Below are 21,715 nucleotides of genomic sequence, written 5' to 3' on the forward strand. Positions count from 1 at the left end.
ACCAGGCAGGACACCCACTTATTGTCTTGAAAAACCACCCAAGGGTGTTTCTTGCCCTTCTGTTCTCAAAGTAAGTTATGGGGTTGCAGCACAGTTTCAAGAGAGGTTTCACTGGTGCAGTCACATCACTCAGTACAACACTAGCTAAAGCTCAGGTTTAAGCAAGGCCAAACCTTATTTCCTTTAAATACGGAAAATGTAGTGCTCTATGCAGAGAAAATGATTCTCCTATTGTCCCCATTTTTTTCTAAACGGGAAGCCAGAAAAAAACCCAGAAAACAAACAAAACAAAGGCTGTCATTAACAGCTGCCCTTCACCTTTGACTCCCATTATTAATGTCTCCCTTTTCACTCTTTTCCTTCAAGTATCCGCAGCTCATCTTAAGCTAATAAACCTCTTCCCCCAAGGTAAGAAAGGAACCAGAAAACCCACCTCCCATCCATCCTTGCAGACTGATCCTTGTCCACAGTCCTTTGCCTGGGGGACCGGCTGGAAGGGGATTGTGTCTTACTGGGGGTGGAACACTGCCCAGTGTGATCCATCCTTTTCCTCTTCCAGTCAAAGGGCAAAGTGTTTTTCAGATGGTATTACCTTTCCGTGCTGGGAGGCTGTGCCTAGGATAAGTAGATCCTTATCCTCATAGATAATGATGTAAGAGCTGCCATACTGCCTTGGAGGAAAGCTCTGCCTATCCCAGTACCCTGATTCTGATGGAAGCTGTTAACACCTTCTGCTTCTGGAATTCAAGTTCTAGGGATTTTTCAGCAAGATGTCATGTAATGGCTCAGTAGCTGATGTACTGTTTTTATGTAAAATCACCCAATCCTTTCATCTTTAGTTTTGGCCTTTATAATGTGCTGTGGTACAAAGTTTCATAAACCAGATTGCCTGCGTTTCAAAGCGCACGTGATCTCTGAGCTGGCAAGATTGTGAAAATGCATGGTTGGGCCGTGCATTTGGAGGGAGAGCAAAAGAATGGCCAGCACTGCTCCAGCAGCTGAACCAACGCAGCCTTCATAAGCCACATGCAGACCATGGGATGCAGCTGCCCCAGCCTGCTGCAGCCACTGTGTACAAGCACACCCTCCAGTGTGCTGACTGGCTCCACCAGGGCATTCTACATCTCCTCCTAAAGGTCTCTGCTGCTGACTGTTCCATACCCTTCATTTATTTGGCATTCCAGGGCATGACAAATTCCTGTAGCTCAGCTGTCTTCCTGGGCCTCTCCTGACATGCTGTCCAAAGGTCAGCAAACAATCTTCCCTCACCCACAGCCTCTTTGCTTGGAAGTATGCCAAGCTGAGGCTAAGTGGTAGCACTCATGGTTCCATGAGGCCTCTCAGGTGCTTAAGCAAACAAAGACTGGAGAGGCACAGATGCCTCGGTAGCAGGTTCAGCTAGAAACACTCACTAGTTTCTGTGTGGGACTTCCTGTTCCCCCCTCCTCTTCCCAGGCTGAATGCCCTTGGAGGATGGTTCACACTGTGATTCTCTCTCTCAGCTGCTGCAGAGAGCTCTGTTTCTCAGTTATGTCCAAAGCAGCTCTGCAATTTAAAAGTCAGTATCTGCCCAAACACTAACTTTCTCTTTAGCAGCTGCATCAGCTGGGCTAAAGGGAATGTATTAGTATCCTAGGTGAAACTGGATTACCCAAGTCAAGAGTGGTCTTCCTCTCATCCCTTATGCTTGCTCTGTTTCAGCTCTATACACATTCACTTAGTTACAGCCTAATCTCCAGCTCCTTGTTAAAAAGGAAATAAATCCTTCCACCCGTTAATGTAGAATTAACCACGCAAGCCTGCCAATTCAGAATCACACTGCACTATGACCCAGGGGCCCTGGCTATTTTTAATAGTCAGAATGAGGACAGAGGGTTTGCCCACCTAAGGGAAGGAGGACTTCAGTGCTGGCAGTAGTTGTCAGCAGCAGATGACAACTTGTGCTGAACAGGATCTCAGCTCAAAGCAAAGACAGGAACAACCTTGTGAGCTGCTTCAGACTGATTGGAGCTTGTTTTTACCTCAGTTTCAGAAATAGCACAGATCAGTTTGTTTCTGTCTATGCTAAAGTCACATGAATTTCTATGCTGACCTAACCTCACTTTTTACAGCTACCAATTCTTTGCAAGCTGTGCATCAAACTACAAAAAGCTCTGAACAGGTCTGACTTTGTTGCACACAAAACCTGTTACAGTTCTAAGTCTTCTACTCTTGCAGTGCAGAAGACACTGCTGGCATTATTTAAATCCACATAATAAAGTCCTCATCCAGCTCCTGGAGAAGGATGGATGTTCATAAAGTAATCCCATGATGAAGGTTAGCTCTGCAAAATTGTTCCAACTCAACATTTTATCTACATTCAGTGCACATTTTTCCCCCAACTGTATTTGTTGTCTGTCCATTAAAGCAGATGTGATATGTTTGCAGCTGCCAAATGACATGAAAATGACCACAGGAGCTGACTGGGAGATGAATAACTAGGCAGCAGCAGCAAAAGGTATTCTGGATTGCTGGTAATTCCAGTGCTGCCTCAATAAAGACATCCCCACACACTGATTACAAGGACACAGGAGGCACAGAGAAGAAGGCTTACAGAAACAATGATGTCAGGGCAATGATCTCAAGGCCAAGTCTCAGAGGATCCCACACAATGGCATCTAAATAAAGCTGCACAGCAAAGACTGCCTAAGTCTTGATGCCAGGGAAGTCAGGGCAAATGCAGGAAATGAGGAAAAGTTCCCTATGCAGTAGTTCAGAGACTCTGGTCTTTAAGCAGGCAGTGATTTGTCTCCTCCAAATTTCACAGTGGGTAGTTTGAAGTCTGAATTATGGAATGGCTCAGATGGCCCTCAGAGCAAAAGATGTCAATCCATACTACTGGTAATTGCCTGTAGGACTTAACTTTAGGGATGCAGGAAAACTCAGTAAAATAATCCTGATACAACAGCTGTTAGGACTGCCTACTATTTCCTGCTATTGTGTGAGAAGTGAGCAGGCAGGACCCACTAGGACACAGGCTTCACCTGCAAGCTTTGCTTTGGCCTACTTGCTACCCTTTGTCATAGTTGCTTGCTGCTCTTTCCACGTTTGGCCTTCTCTGTTCATTCTAAGCCATGCTGCAGAAGGAAAGAAACATGGATGCAGGGCCAAGTCACCTTTCTTCTGCTTGGCATTTTCAGAAGCACCTGGTATCTTCAAACATACATCTACCCACAGGATCTGCAATGGCATGACTGTGGAGTGGCTGAGCTAGCACATCCTAGGCCAGCTTCCTGGTGCAACATCATTCCTAAGTTAGGATGGAGAGAATGTTTTCAGGTCTTCTCCTTGCTGCCAGCTCACCAGCTCTGATCTGCTCCAATCACCAGCTGCCATTCTGTACCTTTGACAAAAATGCTTCTCTGACAGAAAGCTAAAACAATACCTTTCCAGACATACTGCCCACACAGGTCAATTCACAGCCTGACATTTGGCTCCCTTGACTTCATCACTATCTACTCCATCCATTCCCAGCTCAATGCACTTTTTACAACTGCTCAGCCTTTCCTTGCTAAAGAAACAATGACCCCCAGCCAGAACAGAGGGAACCACAAAATGGAAGAGAGCAGGAGATAATATACATAGGCCACATAAAGGGAGTCTGCTGATTATTTTCATTAGCATTGGCAAATCACAGCTGCAATAGAAAAAGAAGCATCAGAAAGTGAATACTACTGCAGCTACACACAATATTAGGAAAGCAAAAGACCTGGCTACAGAAGAAGGCTCCACAAAATATGCAGAGTGATAAGGAGCTGCTCCCACACAGCACTCAACCCCAGCAGGTACAGAAGGAGAAGGAGGGACCTGACATTATGTTTCAATAGACACAGCAGGACACAACAGCATTGTCTGCTGGTACAGATTGCATTGCTGTGAGACTTTAATGTTTTTGTGGATTTGCTCATATGCCTTCGTTCTCAGGCAGCTGGGCTATTTCTGTACCACAATCACTGGTTGATAGGGATTCTCACAATATTAAGAATACAAATCTGCTTTAGTAAGGAAGAAAAAATACATCAGTTTTAATCAGTGCTAAGTGGACAACATTCTATGTGCAAGCGCTGCATTTTCAACATTTTCAGCTTTTAGACAGCTGTGCAGGCAGGTAGGTATTGCTTGCTACTTTACTTCAGCAATTCTCTGTGCAACAACTCCTAGTCCTGGAAATCATACCACCTGGCTTAATTCTCTTTTTGGAAGTCAGTGATGTAAAGTGATGACCATGGAAGAATTTTATTTTTCAAACAAACCAGCTACCATCTTGCCTTGGTGCTAAGTGAAGCAGACACATGGCACCCAGGGAAAAGAGCAAGGTGCACAGCATGAGACTCAGCAGAACTGAGCCAAGACCTGACCTGGCAGCTGAGTCACAAGACAGAGCAGCACAGAGAAAGCTTATCTCTATCCATCTATTTTTTTCATCACATGCTTCATGGGAAGTCAGCTGTAAAACCAGGAGTTTCGTTTCTGTAATGAGTTTTAGCTTTGTGTGAGGATGGAAGCATTGTCAGAGTACAAGCAGTTCTGGTCCCAGGTACCAAACTGAATTGCAGCTATCTACAACAGCATTTAACAGTTTGAGCATTTACACATGCCTTGCAACTATGAAGCCGCTGAGAAGATGCTGCCAGAGCCCTGCCCAGGAGCAGAAGGGAGACTTGGACCTTCCAGATCTGATGCTCAGGAAGGAAGCTCAAGGTCTCAGAAGTAGGAGCTCTAAGCTGCCTTCCACGAGTTCTTTTCACTCAGGAGCACCAGCAGCATTTGATGAAGGAAACACTGACAGCAGAACTGGCAGGCCCCCATTTAACCCCAGGTTACAACTGCCAAGACATTGAACTCTCTGTGTAGACCATGTGTGTTCAGCAGTGACACATCCTGTGTAAGAAGCCAATACATCAGCTTAGGCTATCCCTGTGTTGAGTTCTGCTCTGCCCACAACCAGAACAGCAGCAGTGATCATAAATTCTTTTGAAGGGTTCAGCTCACCACCATGTAAAACCAGGAACATTCTGACATAACAGAGCTTTTCTGCAGACTCAGATCCCAAGCCCTGATGTACAAGAAAGCCTTCAATCCCTTACGGGATTCAGTATTTTGTTACTGAAAACATAATCAATACAGTAACTCTATTCCCAGTATTGGTTTATTTTATTGAAACAACATACAGCTTACCCACTTTGCATCTGGGGGTAAAGGATGATAATATTTACCCAGGAAGTAGATGATGAGACAGAGAACTCTGAGAAAATAAACAATGCCATCCCTGCAGGCCTCAAGACAGTGATTTAAAGACAAAAATACTCCTTATTCACTTCTTTCATTCCTTTATCAGAGAGAAGGGCAAACATATCCAAACAGATTCAGAAGCTATAGTAGATTTATGTGTCAGATTTATTTTGCACATTTCATGCAGAAATTATAAATACATAAACACAGATGAAAACATTGTCTAAAACATTTCATACCACACTGTAATTTAGGGGCAAACTTCAGCTTCCAACTACCCAGTTAGAAAAAATCCAGTTTCACTGTTATGCAATTAGTTGGCAAAGCAAATATTGAGTGTGACAAGCTTAACCTGAATTTACTTAGAAATGAGTAAGAACTCCATATTTAAAATATATTCTTCTGCTACAGTTTGTTATAAAGATAAGAGATTTACCATGGACTTTTCATAAAAGGCAGAGCTTTCTAGGAGGCCATGAGTAAGGTCTTTGTCATTTCCCTTTTTAGGTTCACAGTTATTTTTCCCCAACCCTCAGGAAGCTCTGAGAAGCAAACCACCATTTCACCCTCAAGTTATTCTGAATTATCAAATGAAATTGTTAACACTTTTAGTACAAGAACTTTTTCATGAAGCACTTTTTCTGGCTGTTGACTTCATAAAGATTTCTGAGATTTGCTGGTTTGGTTTGCTTGTGTATTTTTTTCTTTTCTTTTTTGAATTTCTCTCTTTTGGTTGCTTAAATCATATGCTGAACTTGGGTGTTAACATATGAACTAATTCCTTCTATACTCATGAATGGACATGGCTGCTTTTCCCTGAGTTCTGCTGAAGTCACTTTCTCAGACTAACCAGACCTATTTCATCTCCTTGTGGAGCTGCAACCTGTATCAGCTGAACAGTGCCTTGCTTTTGCTGTAACAGCTGCTATCAATTCCCAACACAGTATTTTCCCAAGGCTGAAAGACAAGGCTTCTCTGGCTGCTGCCAGCATACATGAGCTGTGCCCACACAAACACTTCTACACTCTGCTAGGATGGGCTCTGCACAGGAGCTGGTGATCAAGCACCCCATTCTTCACTCTTCCCCTCTCCTGAGAAATTTCTCTGCTTTTATCCAGCAATGCCTCTTCCAGGAGAGAATAAGTCACCCAAGAACTGTACAACACTTCACAGAGGCACCAAAACATCATCACAGAACAAAGCAAGGCCTCTCTGCTTCCCACTCTCCGACAGCACTTTGTTTTTAAAAAGCACATTTGGGGAAGTTACATGCTGTTAGACATCCAACTTCCTTTCTTAGCTTAGTATCTTAGTAGCTTAGTAAGCTCAGTAGCTTAGCCTGCTGTGTCCCAGGGATTCTATCATCTCTGCAGTAAGAACATCCCCTTCCCTTTTGCAATGAACACCTTTTTTACTGTGCCCTGGACAGGTGATCTAGCAGGACACACCATTCACATGATAAGTTTTCATTTCATTGCCAACATCCACCATTAAAAGGCAAATCTGTGGCCTCAATGCAGGCAAAACATCTGTAATCACCTGAATTTAAATTACCTCAGTCTTCGAGAAAAAGGTCAAGATTTCCAGGTTACTTATTTATTTACCCCCAATAACTTACAAAGTTCCCCAGGTTTGCAGAGTCACCCTGGATAAACTCTATAACATGGAGAATCCATGAATCTCCACATTTTTGCTCCAACAGTCACATAGCACAGATACAAACATACTAATGTTAATCTCTTCATACACAGTTTAGCTCTTGTCCACTGAGGAAGAACTCCCACACTTATCTGAGTGGCTGACTGCACTTACAGTGAAGTTCACATTAATTCTGCAAAGGCAAACAAAAATAGCTTCCAAGAACAGCACTCCTTACATATCAGGTAGGTGCTGGACTACCAGAAAAGACGAAAAATATTATCAGAAATTCTGGACCAAATGAAATGAAGCCCAGAACATGAGTAGTAAGGTACAAGCTTTGAAAATCTGGTAAGGCTATCACTGGGGCCTCAAGTACAGACAGATACACGGTCACTGTAACATCATTCTTCTTAACCTGGATGAGCTTTTTCTGTAGGAGATGATGATCTGAAATAGTGGATGTTCCAGCACCTGTCATACCTTAAATAGCAGTGAGAGTCCACAGAGAAAGTGAGGAATTCTTTGCCTAATCCTCCATACCTCATATGCATTTTTGAAGTATACTACTATTAAAAGAAGCACAAGTACACAACAAGATTTAGTTCAATCACTCTGATGTAATAATGTAAAGGATTTCATCTTCGCTTCGTGCCCCCAAAGCCTGCAAAATAAAATAAAAAAAAAAAAATCAGCTCCACCATGGCCTTTCCATTGAACTCTTTAGTTCTAAAAATGCTAAAGGTAGCAAGGGAGATGAGGTAAACATATCCACATGAAGGAGAACAGCAAGCAACTGTGGGCTGACTGGCCTGGAAACTATTCTGCTCTTGCAGATTAGACAACCTGCATTCTACAGAGAACATGTCTGTGCATGTTTGCTAGAGAAAAGTACACGTAGTGCTCATCAGAAAGGAAAGCCTTAAACTAATGCACCTTGCCAGTGAAGACAAGCCCAATGCTGATGGTGCCATGCCCACCACAGGGCTGTGGGGAATTTCATGCCCCACAATGCTGCCCTACTTCCATACAGAATGGAAGGAAGGGACATTGTTACATGCCATCTACACCAACTGGTAAAATAAAACAAGGATGCTCCTCGAACTGCAACTAACATCTGCATGTTTTTCATAGGTCAAAGTCCCTTGAGCTTCAGGAACTTAAAAGGTGCTTTGCCTTACCAGAAGCAGTTCTTGTTCCTGAGCTGCTGCCTTCTGTGGAATTCCTTGAGTGCCCATACATAGGAGGTACAGCTGTGGGATCTGTCCACATACTGTGATACGGGGACCGCGGCTGCGCTCTGCCATGAAACAGAACAGAAGGATTCATGAGTGCCCTTCAGAAAAATTAAGAAAACACCATTCCAAACAAGAGAACTGCACCTCCAAAGGTGCAATAAGCAATTATTTCAAAGCTAGAAATATTCATATTTAATGTATGTATTTAACACATTGAGAGCAAGGACATCCAGTGCTGTGATTTCATAATCTGTAGACTTTCATAATCTGTAGCTTTATTCTTCAGACTAAGGAATTCTAACAACTGCAAATTTTTCTTTCTGAAATTTTAAATTCCATCAGACAAGAAAGAAGTTTGAAATCTGAAGTTTAAATGCTTTTTGACATCACCTACATCCCAGCCATGTTTGGCAAGAGAAAACAGCCTTTTGTTAACTCTTTTGAAAAGGTCATATCAGTAACACTAACATATCATGGTCTTTGACTCACTCACTTAAAATTACTTGCTTCCATGGATATGGAATTTCCTGCTCTTGAAATTTACAAACAGCTCTCTCACACTTCCTGGCACCAGCATTTTGCAGCACATAATTTCAAAAGCCTAAAAACCAAACTAAACAATAGTGGACTGAAGACCGTTTTAAAGAAAAAGAAGCTCAAAGTCAGGAAGCTTGTTTATGTATTTGGACTTATTCAGTTAGATCTCTAATCTTGAACAATATTTGTGCCCACTGAAATGGGGATGTGTACAGAAATCAGGGAAATAACCTATATGGAGATACTACATAAACAGAATGCCTCAACACAAGAGTCATGTATTTAAGCCTTAAGAAATACCAGGCCAATAGAAACTTTAACACATTATACCTTAGAAAAATTCTTAGCAGAATTAATATAAGGCTTCTGTTATTAAAAATAGCCCACAACTTTACCACACAGATGCTTAGCACTCCTGTGGAAACATCTTACTCTCTAATCTGTTACATTTCTACAGGAATAGACTCAATACATAGGCAAGTCATTTGATAAATAGAGAAAACTGCTTAGGATCTGAAGATTCCCTGCAGGAATCTCGTATTTTCTCCAGTGAAGCCTAAAATGGCAGCAACTGCTCTCTTTAAACTGTTAATCTAAAAATGATGCATTCTGAATGTCTAAAAGCCTATACCAAATATGGTCATCCAGACTTATTTTAGGAAAGATGACACTGATACAAGAGATCCACATAGAGAAGATTATATGCTTAATATGACTATGTGTGTTTTAAGGCATTCTGCAGATAAATTAAATGCTCAATTTAAATTTGGAGGCCATCATGCCAGGTCAGAGGAAGCAGAATGAAGTGCTTCAGTCTTTCCAATTCTGCCTCAGAAACATGTTTGAAATGTCTCTGGTCCTGAAGCTGCAAACAGCTGCTCAAAATTCTTCTAGTGGTAGGATTTTGTAACTTGAATTACACTTTTAAATCTTAGAAACAATGTCAATATAGTACATGGCATACCTCTGAAAGCTTAAATGCTTAAAATCTGATTGTATGCATATTTTACCTGTGACTGCCTGCTAAGTAGCCTAGCAAGCCTCCTGCTCCTAATCCAGTCCAAAATCCCGGTCCTGAACTGGTTCCATGATAAGAATGAGTTCCAAAGCTGTTGTCATCTTAAACAAAATGAAAATAGGAAGCATAAGTTAGTAACAGACTAATCCTCAAGCCAGCTGTTGCAACAAAATTCTCTCCTGTTAAAGATAATGGAAAATTAGACAACAAACTGGTCCTGATTTCAGCAGATTTTCGATCAAGCTTAACTTGAAAGGCCTAACATTTCAGAAAGCAGGATACCCCACATAAACCAACACTACTGTAAAGAGTTTTATGTTAAAAATCTGCTTCCACTTCATCTCACAACCCTGATGTTTGCAAAACATGGAAAGAGTGCCTGCCTGCTGATCTATAAACAGAAAAGTTAGAGTAAAAATAGAAAAAGAAACTAAGAAAGAATAATCTGCTGAAGGTCACCGAGCAGGCCAGAAGCAAATGCAGGAACACAAATCAAGTAGGTAACAGTGCAGAGTGAGCAAACCACAAAGACACAGAGCTCCTAATCTCACTGAGCACAGCTGCACAGTTTGAGTCACAGTGGCCCAGTGTAAGGCTGACATTACTGGTATTGTTCCTGGTAATCCTAGTCTGGCACTTGTTATCAAAAACCAAGCTCACTGCAACCACATTGCTAAGTTTTCATTATGCATGAGTCGCCAAGCTTGACAAATACCTTGATGAAACTGCAAGCATATCAAGTAGGTTGTGGGGGAAGGAGAGTCACAAATTTTCTGACATGTGACCTGCACATAACATGAGGTTCTGAGCCAGAATGAATGTTTTCCATTAAGAAAGAAAAAGAGAAAATACAAACCCAAAGCAGAATAATTTTTCTGGTCTAGCAAAAATCATGGATGCAAGAATAAGCTCAACCATGGGTTTAACACATAAGGAAGTATAAAAAAAACTGAAGATAATATTAGGGACTCCCTAAAACATGCCCACCTGAACAACTGGGCCAGAGATGACATAGGTAAAAATCAGAGGGCCTGGTTTGTCTTCAAACTGATATGGGTTGTTTGAAGTCATAGAAGATAAAACAATATTGAAATAATCAGTTTCAGTCCAGACTGGATTTGATATTGAATTTCATTTAGAATGTGTGGGGAAAAATATAAACTCTCATTGGGATGATATACTACTAAATTATGCTGATTTGGAACAACAACAACAAAAAATTACCTAATTTGCTGCAAAAACAATGTTAATCAGAGATCAACCAACTCATTTGCTCAAAAGCACCATGACTGAACACTGACTCAAAACTGAGTAATTTTCTTGAAATATCTAGAGTAAACATTAAGAATCATGACAACGACTAACCGAGAGAAAGCAGAATTTAATTAAGATAGTCTAGCTAAACAAGTTCCACAGGACACATTCTGCATGTTAAGGGGATTTAAAGTGAGGCAAATTAAATATTAACAGCAGTATGTGAACAACATTGCTTTTTGTTTCTGTCCAGGTTTCCAAAGACTAATACATTCCTGGAACACATGGTCATACACATTCAGAGATGTGCTTTTGCTCTGCTCCCACAATGTAAGGCAGACACTGAATGCATGAAGTAGCCTAACATTTAGTATTTTTAATCTGGCTCCACATTTGTTTTCCTCCTTACTTTGCCTGAAATCCAAAGACAAATCATTGACATGCCTTATTAAAAACATCACAAGCTAAGCATTATATGGTTCCCAATGAGTATTTTAAGTGTCTAAGTTTTCAGCAATCCTCAAGAAAACATTCTCAAGGCCCTGCCCTTGCTATATTTGTGACTCCTGCAAAGAAAAATGCATTGGGGCAATTCACTGACATGGAACTGAAGAGAAAAAAATGAAAATAACCCTTCATTGTTTCGCCCGTGCCCAGTGTGACAGAGCTGTGTGTCATGGCCAGGGCTCCTGCTGACCACCACAGGGCAGCCAGTGCCATGCCCACACACGGCCACTGATGCCCACGCAGCACAGACAGACAGTCTGATGTAACCACATGCAAACCAATTTGCAAAGCCAACAGAAGCAGATTCCCTGTAATTTTCTCGTGCAGGTACAGGTGAAAGTTTCTGCTCTGCACGCCCTGCACAAGGGTATCCAAAAGAATTACACTGCACCCTCTGTTGGCCAAGCTGTTTTTATATTACTAAAATACCAACTTTTGACTAATAAACCTAATCCTTGCTACATATTTCCTTGCCAAAACCCCTTCTCTATTAATAAGAAAAAAAAAAAAAGTAAGAAAGAAATTATGTAACTTGTGAGAATGTAATTTAAATTCCAGTGCTGTGAGCAGCTTGCATGTTTACAGGGTTAACTGAGTTGTCAGACACCAGATGAGTAATGTTTATTTCCCCAAGACACTATGAGGGCCTAAGGAACACCACTTGCTATGTGACAGAAGACACCAGTTTTCTGGGAAAAGAAAAGTTGCCTCTTTTCCCAGCAGCAGCCTTGTCACTGCTTTTGTAATTTTCACCTTCAGATGAAAGGCCCCACATGAGAGTCAGATGCTGTACCCTCTAATGACAGTTCACAGACACTGTTCTCTGCTCTGGGAACCAAATCTTTCAGCCCTGTTAAACAGAGGACTGGTACATGATACTCAACCCCATCAACTGCTTTGTCAATGAAACCAGGGCTGAAAGGCTGTTCTGTAAAGTTTCAGAGTGCTCCTTTGGCATGGCTTTGTTTCTGGCTGTGTAAGAACATTCTCTTTTCCAGATTACCTATGACAATTATTCTCCCCGTCACAATCCTGCTATTTCACAGGTGATGAAAAGAATGCTTGCAGAGCATGGGGAGGTAGCTTTGCAAAGGTTCAGAGGGCAGCCTGCCCTGAAAGCCTGTGGAAAGCCAAGCCCTTATTTCCTCCTTTGAACAACAGAATACAAAGCTGGCCGTAGGCTCTGCAGCCAATTCAGCAGCTGCCTGCAAATGCTGCGGTTTTAACTCTATCCCACCTTCCCTTACCACAGATAAAACAGGACAATCCTGCTTGCTCTTTGAATACTGTAAATGGCTCAGAGCCCTACCTGTGAAGGTGGACTTAAAACCAGGAGGAGGAGGTGCCTGCTGACTCTGCCAGAAGGGCTGAGAGAAGCCATCACTGCCCCCAGAACTCTGCTGAGACTGCCGGTTGCTGAGGAAGAACTTGTAAACTCCAAAAGCAAGAACGAGAAGAACAATTACAACAATTGCTCCAGAACCAGAATCAGAATAATCTTTGCTTGACTGGAAATAGCTAGAGCCAAAGCTTCCAGAGTTCTTTGCTTTCCTTGCACCTTCTGCAGTCAGCTCTAGCTTGAACAGCAAACTACAGGAGCCTCTCAGTATGTAAGGATCATCCGGGTAATCGTAGCCCTCACAGCTCACTTCCATTTGTCCAAAACGGTAGGCGTTTTCCAGGTCTGCTTTGCACTGCCACTGAAAAAACAAACACAACACAAAGTAAAACATACTGCCCCAAAGATGAAAACACCCATCTGCTTGCCCACATATACCCTGAAATAAAGCTGTAATTGCTAACAAATCATCTATGGGCCATAGGTAAGAAATGTCTATGTGCTCCTATTTTGAAAAGGAGTAGGAATTTGGTGTTTAAATGAATTTTAAATCCTAAAACTTAAAAGAGATCTTACCTTTCAGAACACTGAAGAATTGCAGAGAATTACTCTGGAATATTTATTTTTTTCTTCACTGAATACGTTTTTCAAATATCCCTTCCTGAGATACAGCAATACTTCTAAAAAATGTGCTGTGCTCTGTGCAACAGCTACATAACAAATGCCTGTCCTGTGCAAACTCAATGGCAGCTACAAAAACATAACACGTGAGCCTGAGATCCAGTGCACCATTGTGTCTGTTTGTGTCTGTGCAGAAATCAAAAGAAGCTGGGACAGACATCATTAGGCATCCATATGCAACATTTAACAATTATACTGGGGATTCTCTGATTGAACAAAGGTGGATCTTCAGGCTCACATTCCCTTGAGGTATTCAAACAAAGGGATCTCTAATGGCACGTGACTTGGATTTTGGAGAGGAAAAAAGAAAGTAGTTGTCTCTAAATTAGTAATTCAGTACAGCAGTACCAACTGCCAATTTTAATTGTTCTTTCACAATACTGTATCAGTTTTAGCAAATACTTTCAGCCTTGATTCCTGGTAATCTATTGACAGAGGCCTTTTTAACAGCTCAGAGTCAAGACTATTTACTGACTAGCACTCACATCCTAAGGTGAAAGTGAAAGTCAGGCAAGTCTGAAATTTAGTTTTTAAAACGTAAAGCTGAATCAAAATATTAAGAATAACAAAAAATGGAAATTCACACAGCAATAATAATTCAAAAGTATCCTCCGGGGTTTGCAAGAGTTTGATTTTATAAACTTGAGCACCATTTTATTTAAACCAACAAAGGTTTGCTATGCCGTGCTTTTACATTAGCTCCTTCAAAGCTATATGAAACATATAACTACAGTAGTTCTGGAAAATCGAAACCTAAAAGTATTTAGGTTAAGTTTTTAGTGCAAGAATTCATCTAACAAAAACCACCTGAACTGACACCCTAGCTCACTACTCTTCGCTCCTTCAGAACTTCCCAGCTTGGGGGAAAGCGATTTCTTAGACAGTTTAGCAAGTTTTAAACAGTTACCTGTACATCGTAGCCATCCCATCCTTTGTTGTAGCACTGCACAACCTCAGGGACCCGGGAACACCCGGCAGAGCCCCCCGTGCACTGCAGCTGAGGGACCGAGGCTGTCCGCCGGGATGTTGTGTACTGCCCTCTGTGCAGGGTGAGCGCCTCAACATCCCGCAGCAGAACCTTCCCTGAAACAGCCAGCACAAGGAACCACAGAATGCATCAGGCTGGGAAAGCCCTCAGCGATCACCGGCTCCAACCTCGATAAAAGAACTCTATCATGTCAGCCAGACCACGGCACAGGGCGCCACGTCCGGTTTTTCCCTAAACACCTCCAGGGACGGGTGACTCCACCACCATCCTGGGCAGCCCATTCCAATGTTTGATCACCCTTCCCGTGAAAAACTTCCTCCTGCTGCTTGTCAGCGCTTGTGCAGGTGCCCTCCCCGTGGCTGCGAGGGCCGGCTCTCAGGAGAGGGCTGCCGATGGAGGCCGAAGTACGCCCGCGTCCGTACGGGATGTAACTCGCACCAGAGGCAAACACGGCAGAGTTCCCCATTCCTCCCGAGGCGGCTCCGGGCTGCCACCGCTGACGCGGCGCGGGATCACTGCTCCCACGCAAGCTGGTTTGGAGGGAGCCCAAACCCCACCAGCCCTTCCTCCCCCGTGCCGGCCGCCGCTAAACCGGCAGCACCGCGCAGTGCCGGGCCTCGAGGAGCCGCCGAGGCGCCGGCAGAAGCGGCAGGGGCGGCTGAGGCCGCGCCGAGACCCCGATCCCCGCGGGTCTCACCCGGTCGGTCCCAGCCCAGCGCGGGTCCCACGGCGGCGCAGAGCAGGAGGAGCAGGCGCGGAGCGAGCCCCGCCATGGCGGCACCGGCCGCTGTCACCGTCAGCCCCGGGGGCGGCGCCCGCAACGGAACGCGCGGGGCTCGGGGAGAAGCCCCGCCCCCACCGAGCCGTGGGGCCAATGGGCGGCGAGGGTGTGGCGCTCCGTTAGGGGGCGGGGCTGCCGCCGCGGGGCCTGCGCGCGTGCCACGTAGGAGCGTCACGGGGCCGTGCCCGCCCCTTGCCCCTACGGCTTCCGCTTCCGCGAGGCGTTTCCGGTTCCCGGCGCGCGCCTCTCCGGTGCCGCGCGGCTGGCGGGACGGGCGGCGCCATGGCGGGAATCAAAGGTGCGCGCGGGGCGGGGCGGGGCCGGGAACGGCGGGAGCGCGCGCCCCGCGCGGGGAGGGGCCAGGCTGGGCCGGGCCCTCGGGCGGGAGGGGCCGTGAGCCCCCGCGGGACCCCGAGTGCCCCCGGGCGGCCGGGGCTGCGCTGAGCCGAGCCCGCGTTGGTCTGCGGGCGGCGGTGGGTGCCGTGCGCGCTGCGGGGCTCCCTTCACGTTGCCTGGGTTTGTTCTCGTTGTAGCGCTGATCAGCCTGTCCTTTGGGGGAGCGGTCGGACTGATGTTCTTGATGCTCGGATGCGCCCTGCCCCAATACAAGTACCGTGCTCTCTCTTTCTGTTCTCCTGCTTCTGTTTGTGTGGCTGGAACTTCACGGGAGTCCCGCTTCCATAACGGGGATAAGTTCTCTCTGTGTAGGAGGGACCTCAGGTTTTGAGGGTTTTTTTGTTTTATTTTGTTTTGGGTTTTTTTGTCTTTTGTTTCAAAAGGTTGGGGTGGGAACAAAAAGAAAGACCGTCCAGGATTTAATCAATCCTAAAAAGTAATGGCAGCAAAAGTTAAAGTGCCAGGCCTGGCTGCAGACTGTGAAAGGATGCATTGCCCTGACTGTCTGTGGGTGACCCTCAGACAGCAGCGTCTCCCGAGGTGGGCAGCGAGTTATCCAGGGAAGGATTGCATTTTCTGTGGCTGCCTAGGGGCAGGTGGGGTGTCACTGACTCTCAGCTGGATCCTTGGCTGTGTCCCACACTTGTAATATAGCGTCTGGAGTAATTGCAGCTGCTGTCTGTACTTTCCCGACATCGATTCCTATCTCTTGGTTTTCAGGAGATACAAAGTAGCAGACCAAGTGCTCAGATAGTAAGGCCTATGGCTTTGACTCTTTGCAAGTGAATGCTGACTTTACAGAAAAGATTTTAAATTGACTTATTCACTGTTGAATAAATACTAAATATTTTGTTGATAGACCTGTTATGGGTTGTGAATTGCAGTTTCTACATATATGACTAGAATTCCTAGGCCAGTTTTCTTTTGTTATGAAGCCAGTGCTAGTGACACAAACCCTTGGGAAGGAGACCCTTATACAGTTGCCCTTCAGACAACGCAGTAAAGTTTTATTGAAACCATGTGCACCTGCCTGAGAAGGTGTGCCTGAGAAGTCTATTCTGGGGGCTGCAAGGGTATCCCCTAAGTACAACTGACAGGATAAACTTGGAGTTAAGCTCACCTTGTAAGGTGGCATTAGATTTAGGCTTGCTTAGTGCAGTCCTGCTTTGTGAATATCCTGTTAGTGAGCTCTGCTGCCATTGAGGTCAGCCGAAGCCACTCAGGCACATGGTCTGTAGGATTAATGACAAAGGATTTGCCTTCTCTGGGCTTGTCTGTCTGTCCTAAATGGGAATGCTGGATGGGAAAAATGCCTTGCATGGATTTTAGGAGGAGCAGGAAGTAAATCCAGTTAAGTAAAACTTTTTTTCTCCTTTCTATTTCAGCCAGTACTGGCCACTGTTTGTTCTGTTTTTTTACATCCTTTCTCCTATCCCGTACTGCATAGCAAGAAGATTGGTAGATGACACAGATGCTACAAGTAATGCCTGCAAGGAGCTGGCCATATTCCTTACAACAGGCATTGTGGTCTCAGCATTTGGGCTGCCCATAGTGTTTGCAAGAGCAGAACTGGTTAGTAGTATTTCAACCTGTGATTGTCTTTTTATTTTTTTCTAGAAAACTTTGTGTTTGGTTGTTTATTGAAGGTAAAGCTTTCATGCACTAAATAACTCTTACAATTATGTGCTTTTGGAACCAGAATAAGATTTTTTTTTGGCAAAAAAATCAATACTGAAATGGGAGCATGGCAGAACATTTGTGATTCCCATTTGCTTCATGTGGTCATGGAATAAAGCCTAACAATGCAATGCAGAGAAAATGAGACAGAAAATACTGTGAAAACTTAACAGGGAAGTAACCAAATATAGAAGTGTAAAGAATACTTTGAAGACAATTTGTGGAATAGTTGAGCTAAAGCAGCATGAATAAACAAAAAAAAAGTATTTTTATACTCACTGTAAATGATATTGTAAGTGATATTGGCATAATTTCCTTAAACTTCCAAGTTCCCATTACATATTTCCCAATATACAGCTTTTCACTAAAATTCTTTACAAGTTCACTTTGTTTGTGTCAATGTCAGAAAGCACTACCAAGTTAAAGAACATGGAGTGCACTTTCATAAATGTCTTCAGACAAGAACAGCTCAGATGGACAGTTGGAATGCCTCACATCCTTTGAGTAATCCCCTTACTCTCCTGTGAAAACATTCACCTCCTTTTTTGTTACTGGGTTATCTGCTGGCGTTTTGAAGACCTTAAATACCTGTTTTAAAGAGTCTTACAGCATAGCAGGGCTGCAGATGTGTTTGATGCTGTTGTCTAGCCTTACTTTGCATAGCAAACCAGTTGTGCCTGTAGCTAGCCAATGCCTTGAGTACAGCTAGAAGAAACTTGCAGTGCTGCTTGGCTGGCTGTGAATTTCTCAAGTAACTTTGGGTAAACCTGCTTGGTGTCACCACAAATAATGAGGTGTTGTGTCTTGCATCATGGATGTGTTACTGAACTTTGTTGAGAATGGGATAGTAAGATGTTGCCTTTTGTCTTGTTAGTGCTCAGCTCCAGACGTGTCTAACTGAATTCCCCTGTTCACAGATTTACTGGGGCGCGTGTGCCCTCGTTCTCACGGGGAATACAGTCATCTTTGCCACCATCCTAGGATTCTTCTTGGTCTTTGGCAGCAATGACGACTTCAGCTGGCAGCAGTGGTGAAAGGAAGACCAGAGAACTATCCACAGGCATCTTGTCATGCGGTGGCCATCCATACAAATGAGAGAATGGGCAATAAAGAGAAGTAGCATAGCAAGCCTCTTGAGTATTCTAGATGCTCCTTTTGACGTTGTTCGTTCTGAGTGTACTACTGTTGCTGACAGGGTTTCTACGTTTTTATGAAGTGGAGAGATGATTGATTTCATTTTTACCTATGGTATGTTTTTAGGTGCTCTCTTGGTTTAAAATTGTCATCCTTCTGTCCAATGTTTTATGTGAAGCTTTAAACCAGGAACAACATTTAAACATAGTTTCAGAGATTTAAAGTTGGGGGTTTTTGTGGGGTTTTTCTTTGTTGGTGGGGTTTTTTTGTTTGTTTTTTAAGTTATGAATTAATACAATGTTTCATTTCTTTTTCAAATGCCAGGATTAAATTATATACAAGCTGAATGGAAGTAAGAGATTGTCCACCACCATTGCCAATTACCAGATCAATAGATTGTTGCTATATTTTAGCAGAGGCAAGGTGGGTTGGAGAGTACCAGTTGCAGATTTTCTTCTGCCCATACCTCAGACTGGGTGATGAATGTTGATAGCCTTCATTTCAGGAGAAGGCTGAGGAGCAGGTAGAGTTATTTGGGAGAGAAGTCCTAAATTTTAACACCACTGGCTCTTTTACCTGCTTTGTTATCAGTTCTGTGGATGTGACATTCAAATACTCTGTAAATGTATTGATGCTGATATAGAAAACTGAAGTGTATTGTAGGGGAAGAGAAAATGATGTTTAAATTCCATTTTTTTAAAAAAAGGTATCTTTTGAACTCTTTCTATTTATAAGCATTGTATGGTTTTGAACTTTTATGTCAACTTTTTACCACAAAAATGGTAAAATGTTCATTTATGGAACTACTGGTCTGTGTTAATTTGAAGCATATACAAAGCTATTTGCTCCTCTCCCTTTTTAATTTATTTTATACATAGCATATATATATATATAAATATATAATAAACCAGCTTTTAAAATGTAGATTAAAACTATGTTAAACTTGCCTGAGTTTTCCTGCCCCCCCCCTTTTTTTTTCCCCCTCAATGCAGCTGAGGCACGACTTTTTTGGAAGTCACTGGCTGAACTGATTTCACTGACTGTTTTTAAGTTCTTATGCACTGTTGGTTAATAAGATTTACTGTTATGTCTGTAACTGTAGCTTGTGTTCTGTAAGATTGCACATGTAGCTTCAAGTATTTAAGACAAGTTTTCTGCATACCTCTCAAATGTCCAGATTTTTCATTTGAGGAAATCTGCCATTGCACATTCCATCACAGCACAGTTGATGAGTACCACTTAACCAGGTTTGCCTGTACGTGTGCAGTGATGACCTTGACCAAACTTACTTCTAAACTGTATTTTTCAATTCTTTAAAAATAAGTCTATGAAACTTAACTATGTGTAATTGAAAGCTTAGGTTTTGCTCAACAGTATGAAAAGACAGAGAACTGCAGGTCTTGGCTGTAGTGTTTGTGCACAGATGGAAACCAAGTAGGAAGTCTGCATACATATATATATATATGTATATATATGTGTGTGTGTGTTCATAAATGTATATGAGTATACAAAGTCTGATAGTCATGGGGTGTGCTCCAGGAGCTGATACTGGCAGGTGGGGGCAGCTGGGCTGTGGCTCCCTCCACACTCTGCTTTGTTCATGTCCTGTGTGTGGAGCAGAGGAACAAGCAGGTGCCAAGGCTCCAGAGCAGACGTATTTCAAGTGTGACCAAGTGCTTCACCAGGCTGCCTGATGGTGGCGTTTGGAGCTGCATAAGGGCTGGAGGATCACGTTTCTTTCCCTTTTTCAGCAAGATTTCTGCACCCACACCCCAAGAGAATGGATGCTTCAAAAAAATCTTCCAAACCAGCAGCTAAAATTGCAGTTCCCTGCAGTCCTTATGGAGGAGGAGTGCCTAGGACTTGTACACATATGATCTGTTACCTATTCCTTTTTCATGGTCAGGAACTGTGTTCTTCATTCCTGAAGCCACATGATTCTACTCTCTGGATCACTGGTCATGGAGCTGACTCTGTATTGGTGGTGCATTTTTTGTCTGTTAATTGCATTACAGCACCCCCTCCTTGCTTGCACACCAAGTACATGCAGTATTGCTCTGATTCATGAGCAGGACACTTGAGAGGTATGATCCTTCCATATAATATGCACTGAGATTGTGTTACCATCCTTTAGAGGGAAAAACTTTGAGCGATACGAATTTTAAATAGCAGTCTTGAGTTCTGTATGTTTAATCAAAAATACTCTAATAAAAAGAGTATTTTGTTTAAAGTATTAATTGTTCTTTTTCCTTTATTTAATGTGGTTGTTACTCCTGTGGAAGAGATGACACCAGACTGCTCACTAGTCCTTCAGAGCGAGTATTTGTGGTTTTTACCCGGGACTGATTTATAAAGAGAGGGTCCAGTGTCCAAGTTGCACTGAGTTGACTTTGTTGTGTCACATTGCAGTGTTTCCTTCAGTTTCTGTTTGAAAGCCAAATCCTGTAATGTGGGTGGTGTTATACAAAGTGATGGCCACCTTAACCCTCAGATGTATTTATAACTCTGCAATTTTTATTTTAAAAACTACACAGCCTTTGTGATATTTGTGATCATGACATTTCTGAAATTTGAAAGCTGATGACTGATGCCAGTCTTCTAGCAGAAGAAAGTAACGGGAGTTGGAAAATCCTTTTAGGATGATCAGTCGCCCTTTCTCCACACACACACTCGCTTTGGTCAAAACATGAAAAGGGGAGTGGAGTTATTTGGCAATAACTAAGGTGCTACATCTACAGAGCTTTTTCATGAAAGCAAATTAAATCAGTAGAATCACTGAAAGTGCTGGGCTGGAAGAGACCCATCAGGATGACTGAGTCCAGCACCAGTCCCTGTGCAGGACAATCCCCAAAGTCACACCCTGTGCCTGAGTGCATTGTCCAAAGGCTTCCTGAGCTCTGTCAGGCTTGGTGCTGTGACCCCTTCCCTGGGGAGCTGTTCCAGTGCCTGACCACCATCTGGATGAAGAACCTGTTCCTGAAATTTAGCCTGGACCTTCCCTGGCTGAGCTCCATTCCGTTTCCTTGAGTCCTGTCACTTGTCACCAGAGTGAAGACGTCGGTACTTGCCCCTCCTCTTCCTCTCTTGAGGATGTTCAAGACCACAGTGAGGTCTCCCTCTCTCCTCCAGGCTGAACACACCAAGTGGCCTTCATCGCTCTTCATACAGCTTCCTCTCAGGGCCCGTCACTGTTCTCCGGACACTCTCCAACAGCTCAGGGCCTGTCTGATGTGGCACCCAGAGCTGCCCCCAGCCC

General features: G+C 43.5%; 2 protein-coding genes across 2 annotated transcripts; one reads left to right on the top strand and one right to left on the bottom strand.

Annotated features, from left to right (window-relative positions):
* Nucleotides 1–5,418: 5,418 nt before the first annotated feature.
* Nucleotides 5,419–15,314, bottom strand: SARAF (store-operated calcium entry associated regulatory factor). Its single transcript, XM_058024887.1, has 6 exons — nucleotides 15,169–15,314; nucleotides 14,391–14,566; nucleotides 12,773–13,163; nucleotides 9,695–9,803; nucleotides 8,091–8,209; nucleotides 5,419–7,573 (listed from the first exon to the last, which is right to left on the bottom strand). Exons 1-6 carry the CDS (start codon nucleotides 15,242–15,244, stop codon nucleotides 7,548–7,550), a joined length of 897 nt encoding a protein of 298 aa, XP_057880870.1. The 5' UTR covers nucleotides 15,245–15,314; the 3' UTR covers nucleotides 5,419–7,547.
* Nucleotides 15,315–15,474: 160 nt separating this feature from the next.
* On the top strand, nucleotides 15,475–19,431 carry LEPROTL1 (leptin receptor overlapping transcript like 1). Its single transcript, XM_058024211.1, has 4 exons — nucleotides 15,475–15,550; nucleotides 15,786–15,861; nucleotides 17,034–17,220; nucleotides 18,243–19,431. The coding sequence occupies exons 1-4, from the start codon at nucleotides 15,535–15,537 to the stop codon at nucleotides 18,357–18,359; spliced, it is 396 nt and encodes a 131-aa protein (XP_057880194.1). The 5' UTR covers nucleotides 15,475–15,534; the 3' UTR covers nucleotides 18,360–19,431.
* The last annotated feature ends 2,284 nt before the right edge of the window (nucleotides 19,432–21,715 follow it).

The sequence above is a fragment of the Melospiza georgiana genome, chromosome 5 (assembly GCF_028018845.1).
Source record: "Melospiza georgiana isolate bMelGeo1 chromosome 5, bMelGeo1.pri, whole genome shotgun sequence".
Taxonomy (NCBI): domain Eukaryota; kingdom Metazoa; phylum Chordata; class Aves; order Passeriformes; family Passerellidae; genus Melospiza; species Melospiza georgiana.

What these genes read in the sequence shown, in the direction of transcription:
- SARAF (XM_058024887.1), bottom strand. Translation starts at nt 15,244, where the DNA reads ATGGCGGGGCTCGCTCCGCGCCTGCTCCTCCTGCTCTGCGCCGCCGTG. An exon ending in GCTGGGCTGGGACCGACCGG is followed by an intron (nt 14,567 to 15,168) that starts GTGAGACCCGCG and finishes TGGCTGTTTCAG; the next exon opens with GGAAGGTTCTGCTGCGGGAT. An exon ending in AGGAACAAGAACTGCTTCTG is followed by an intron (nt 7,574 to 8,090) that starts GTAAGGCAAAGC and finishes TTTATTTTGCAG; the next exon opens with GCTTTGGGGGCACGAAGCGA.
- LEPROTL1 (XM_058024211.1), top strand. An exon ending in TGCGCCCTGCCCCAATACAA is followed by an intron (nt 15,862 to 17,033) that starts GTACCGTGCTCT and finishes TTTCTATTTCAG; the next exon opens with CCAGTACTGGCCACTGTTTG. An exon ending in TGTTTGCAAGAGCAGAACTG is followed by an intron (nt 17,221 to 18,242) that starts GTTAGTAGTATT and finishes CCCTGTTCACAG; the next exon opens with ATTTACTGGGGCGCGTGTGC.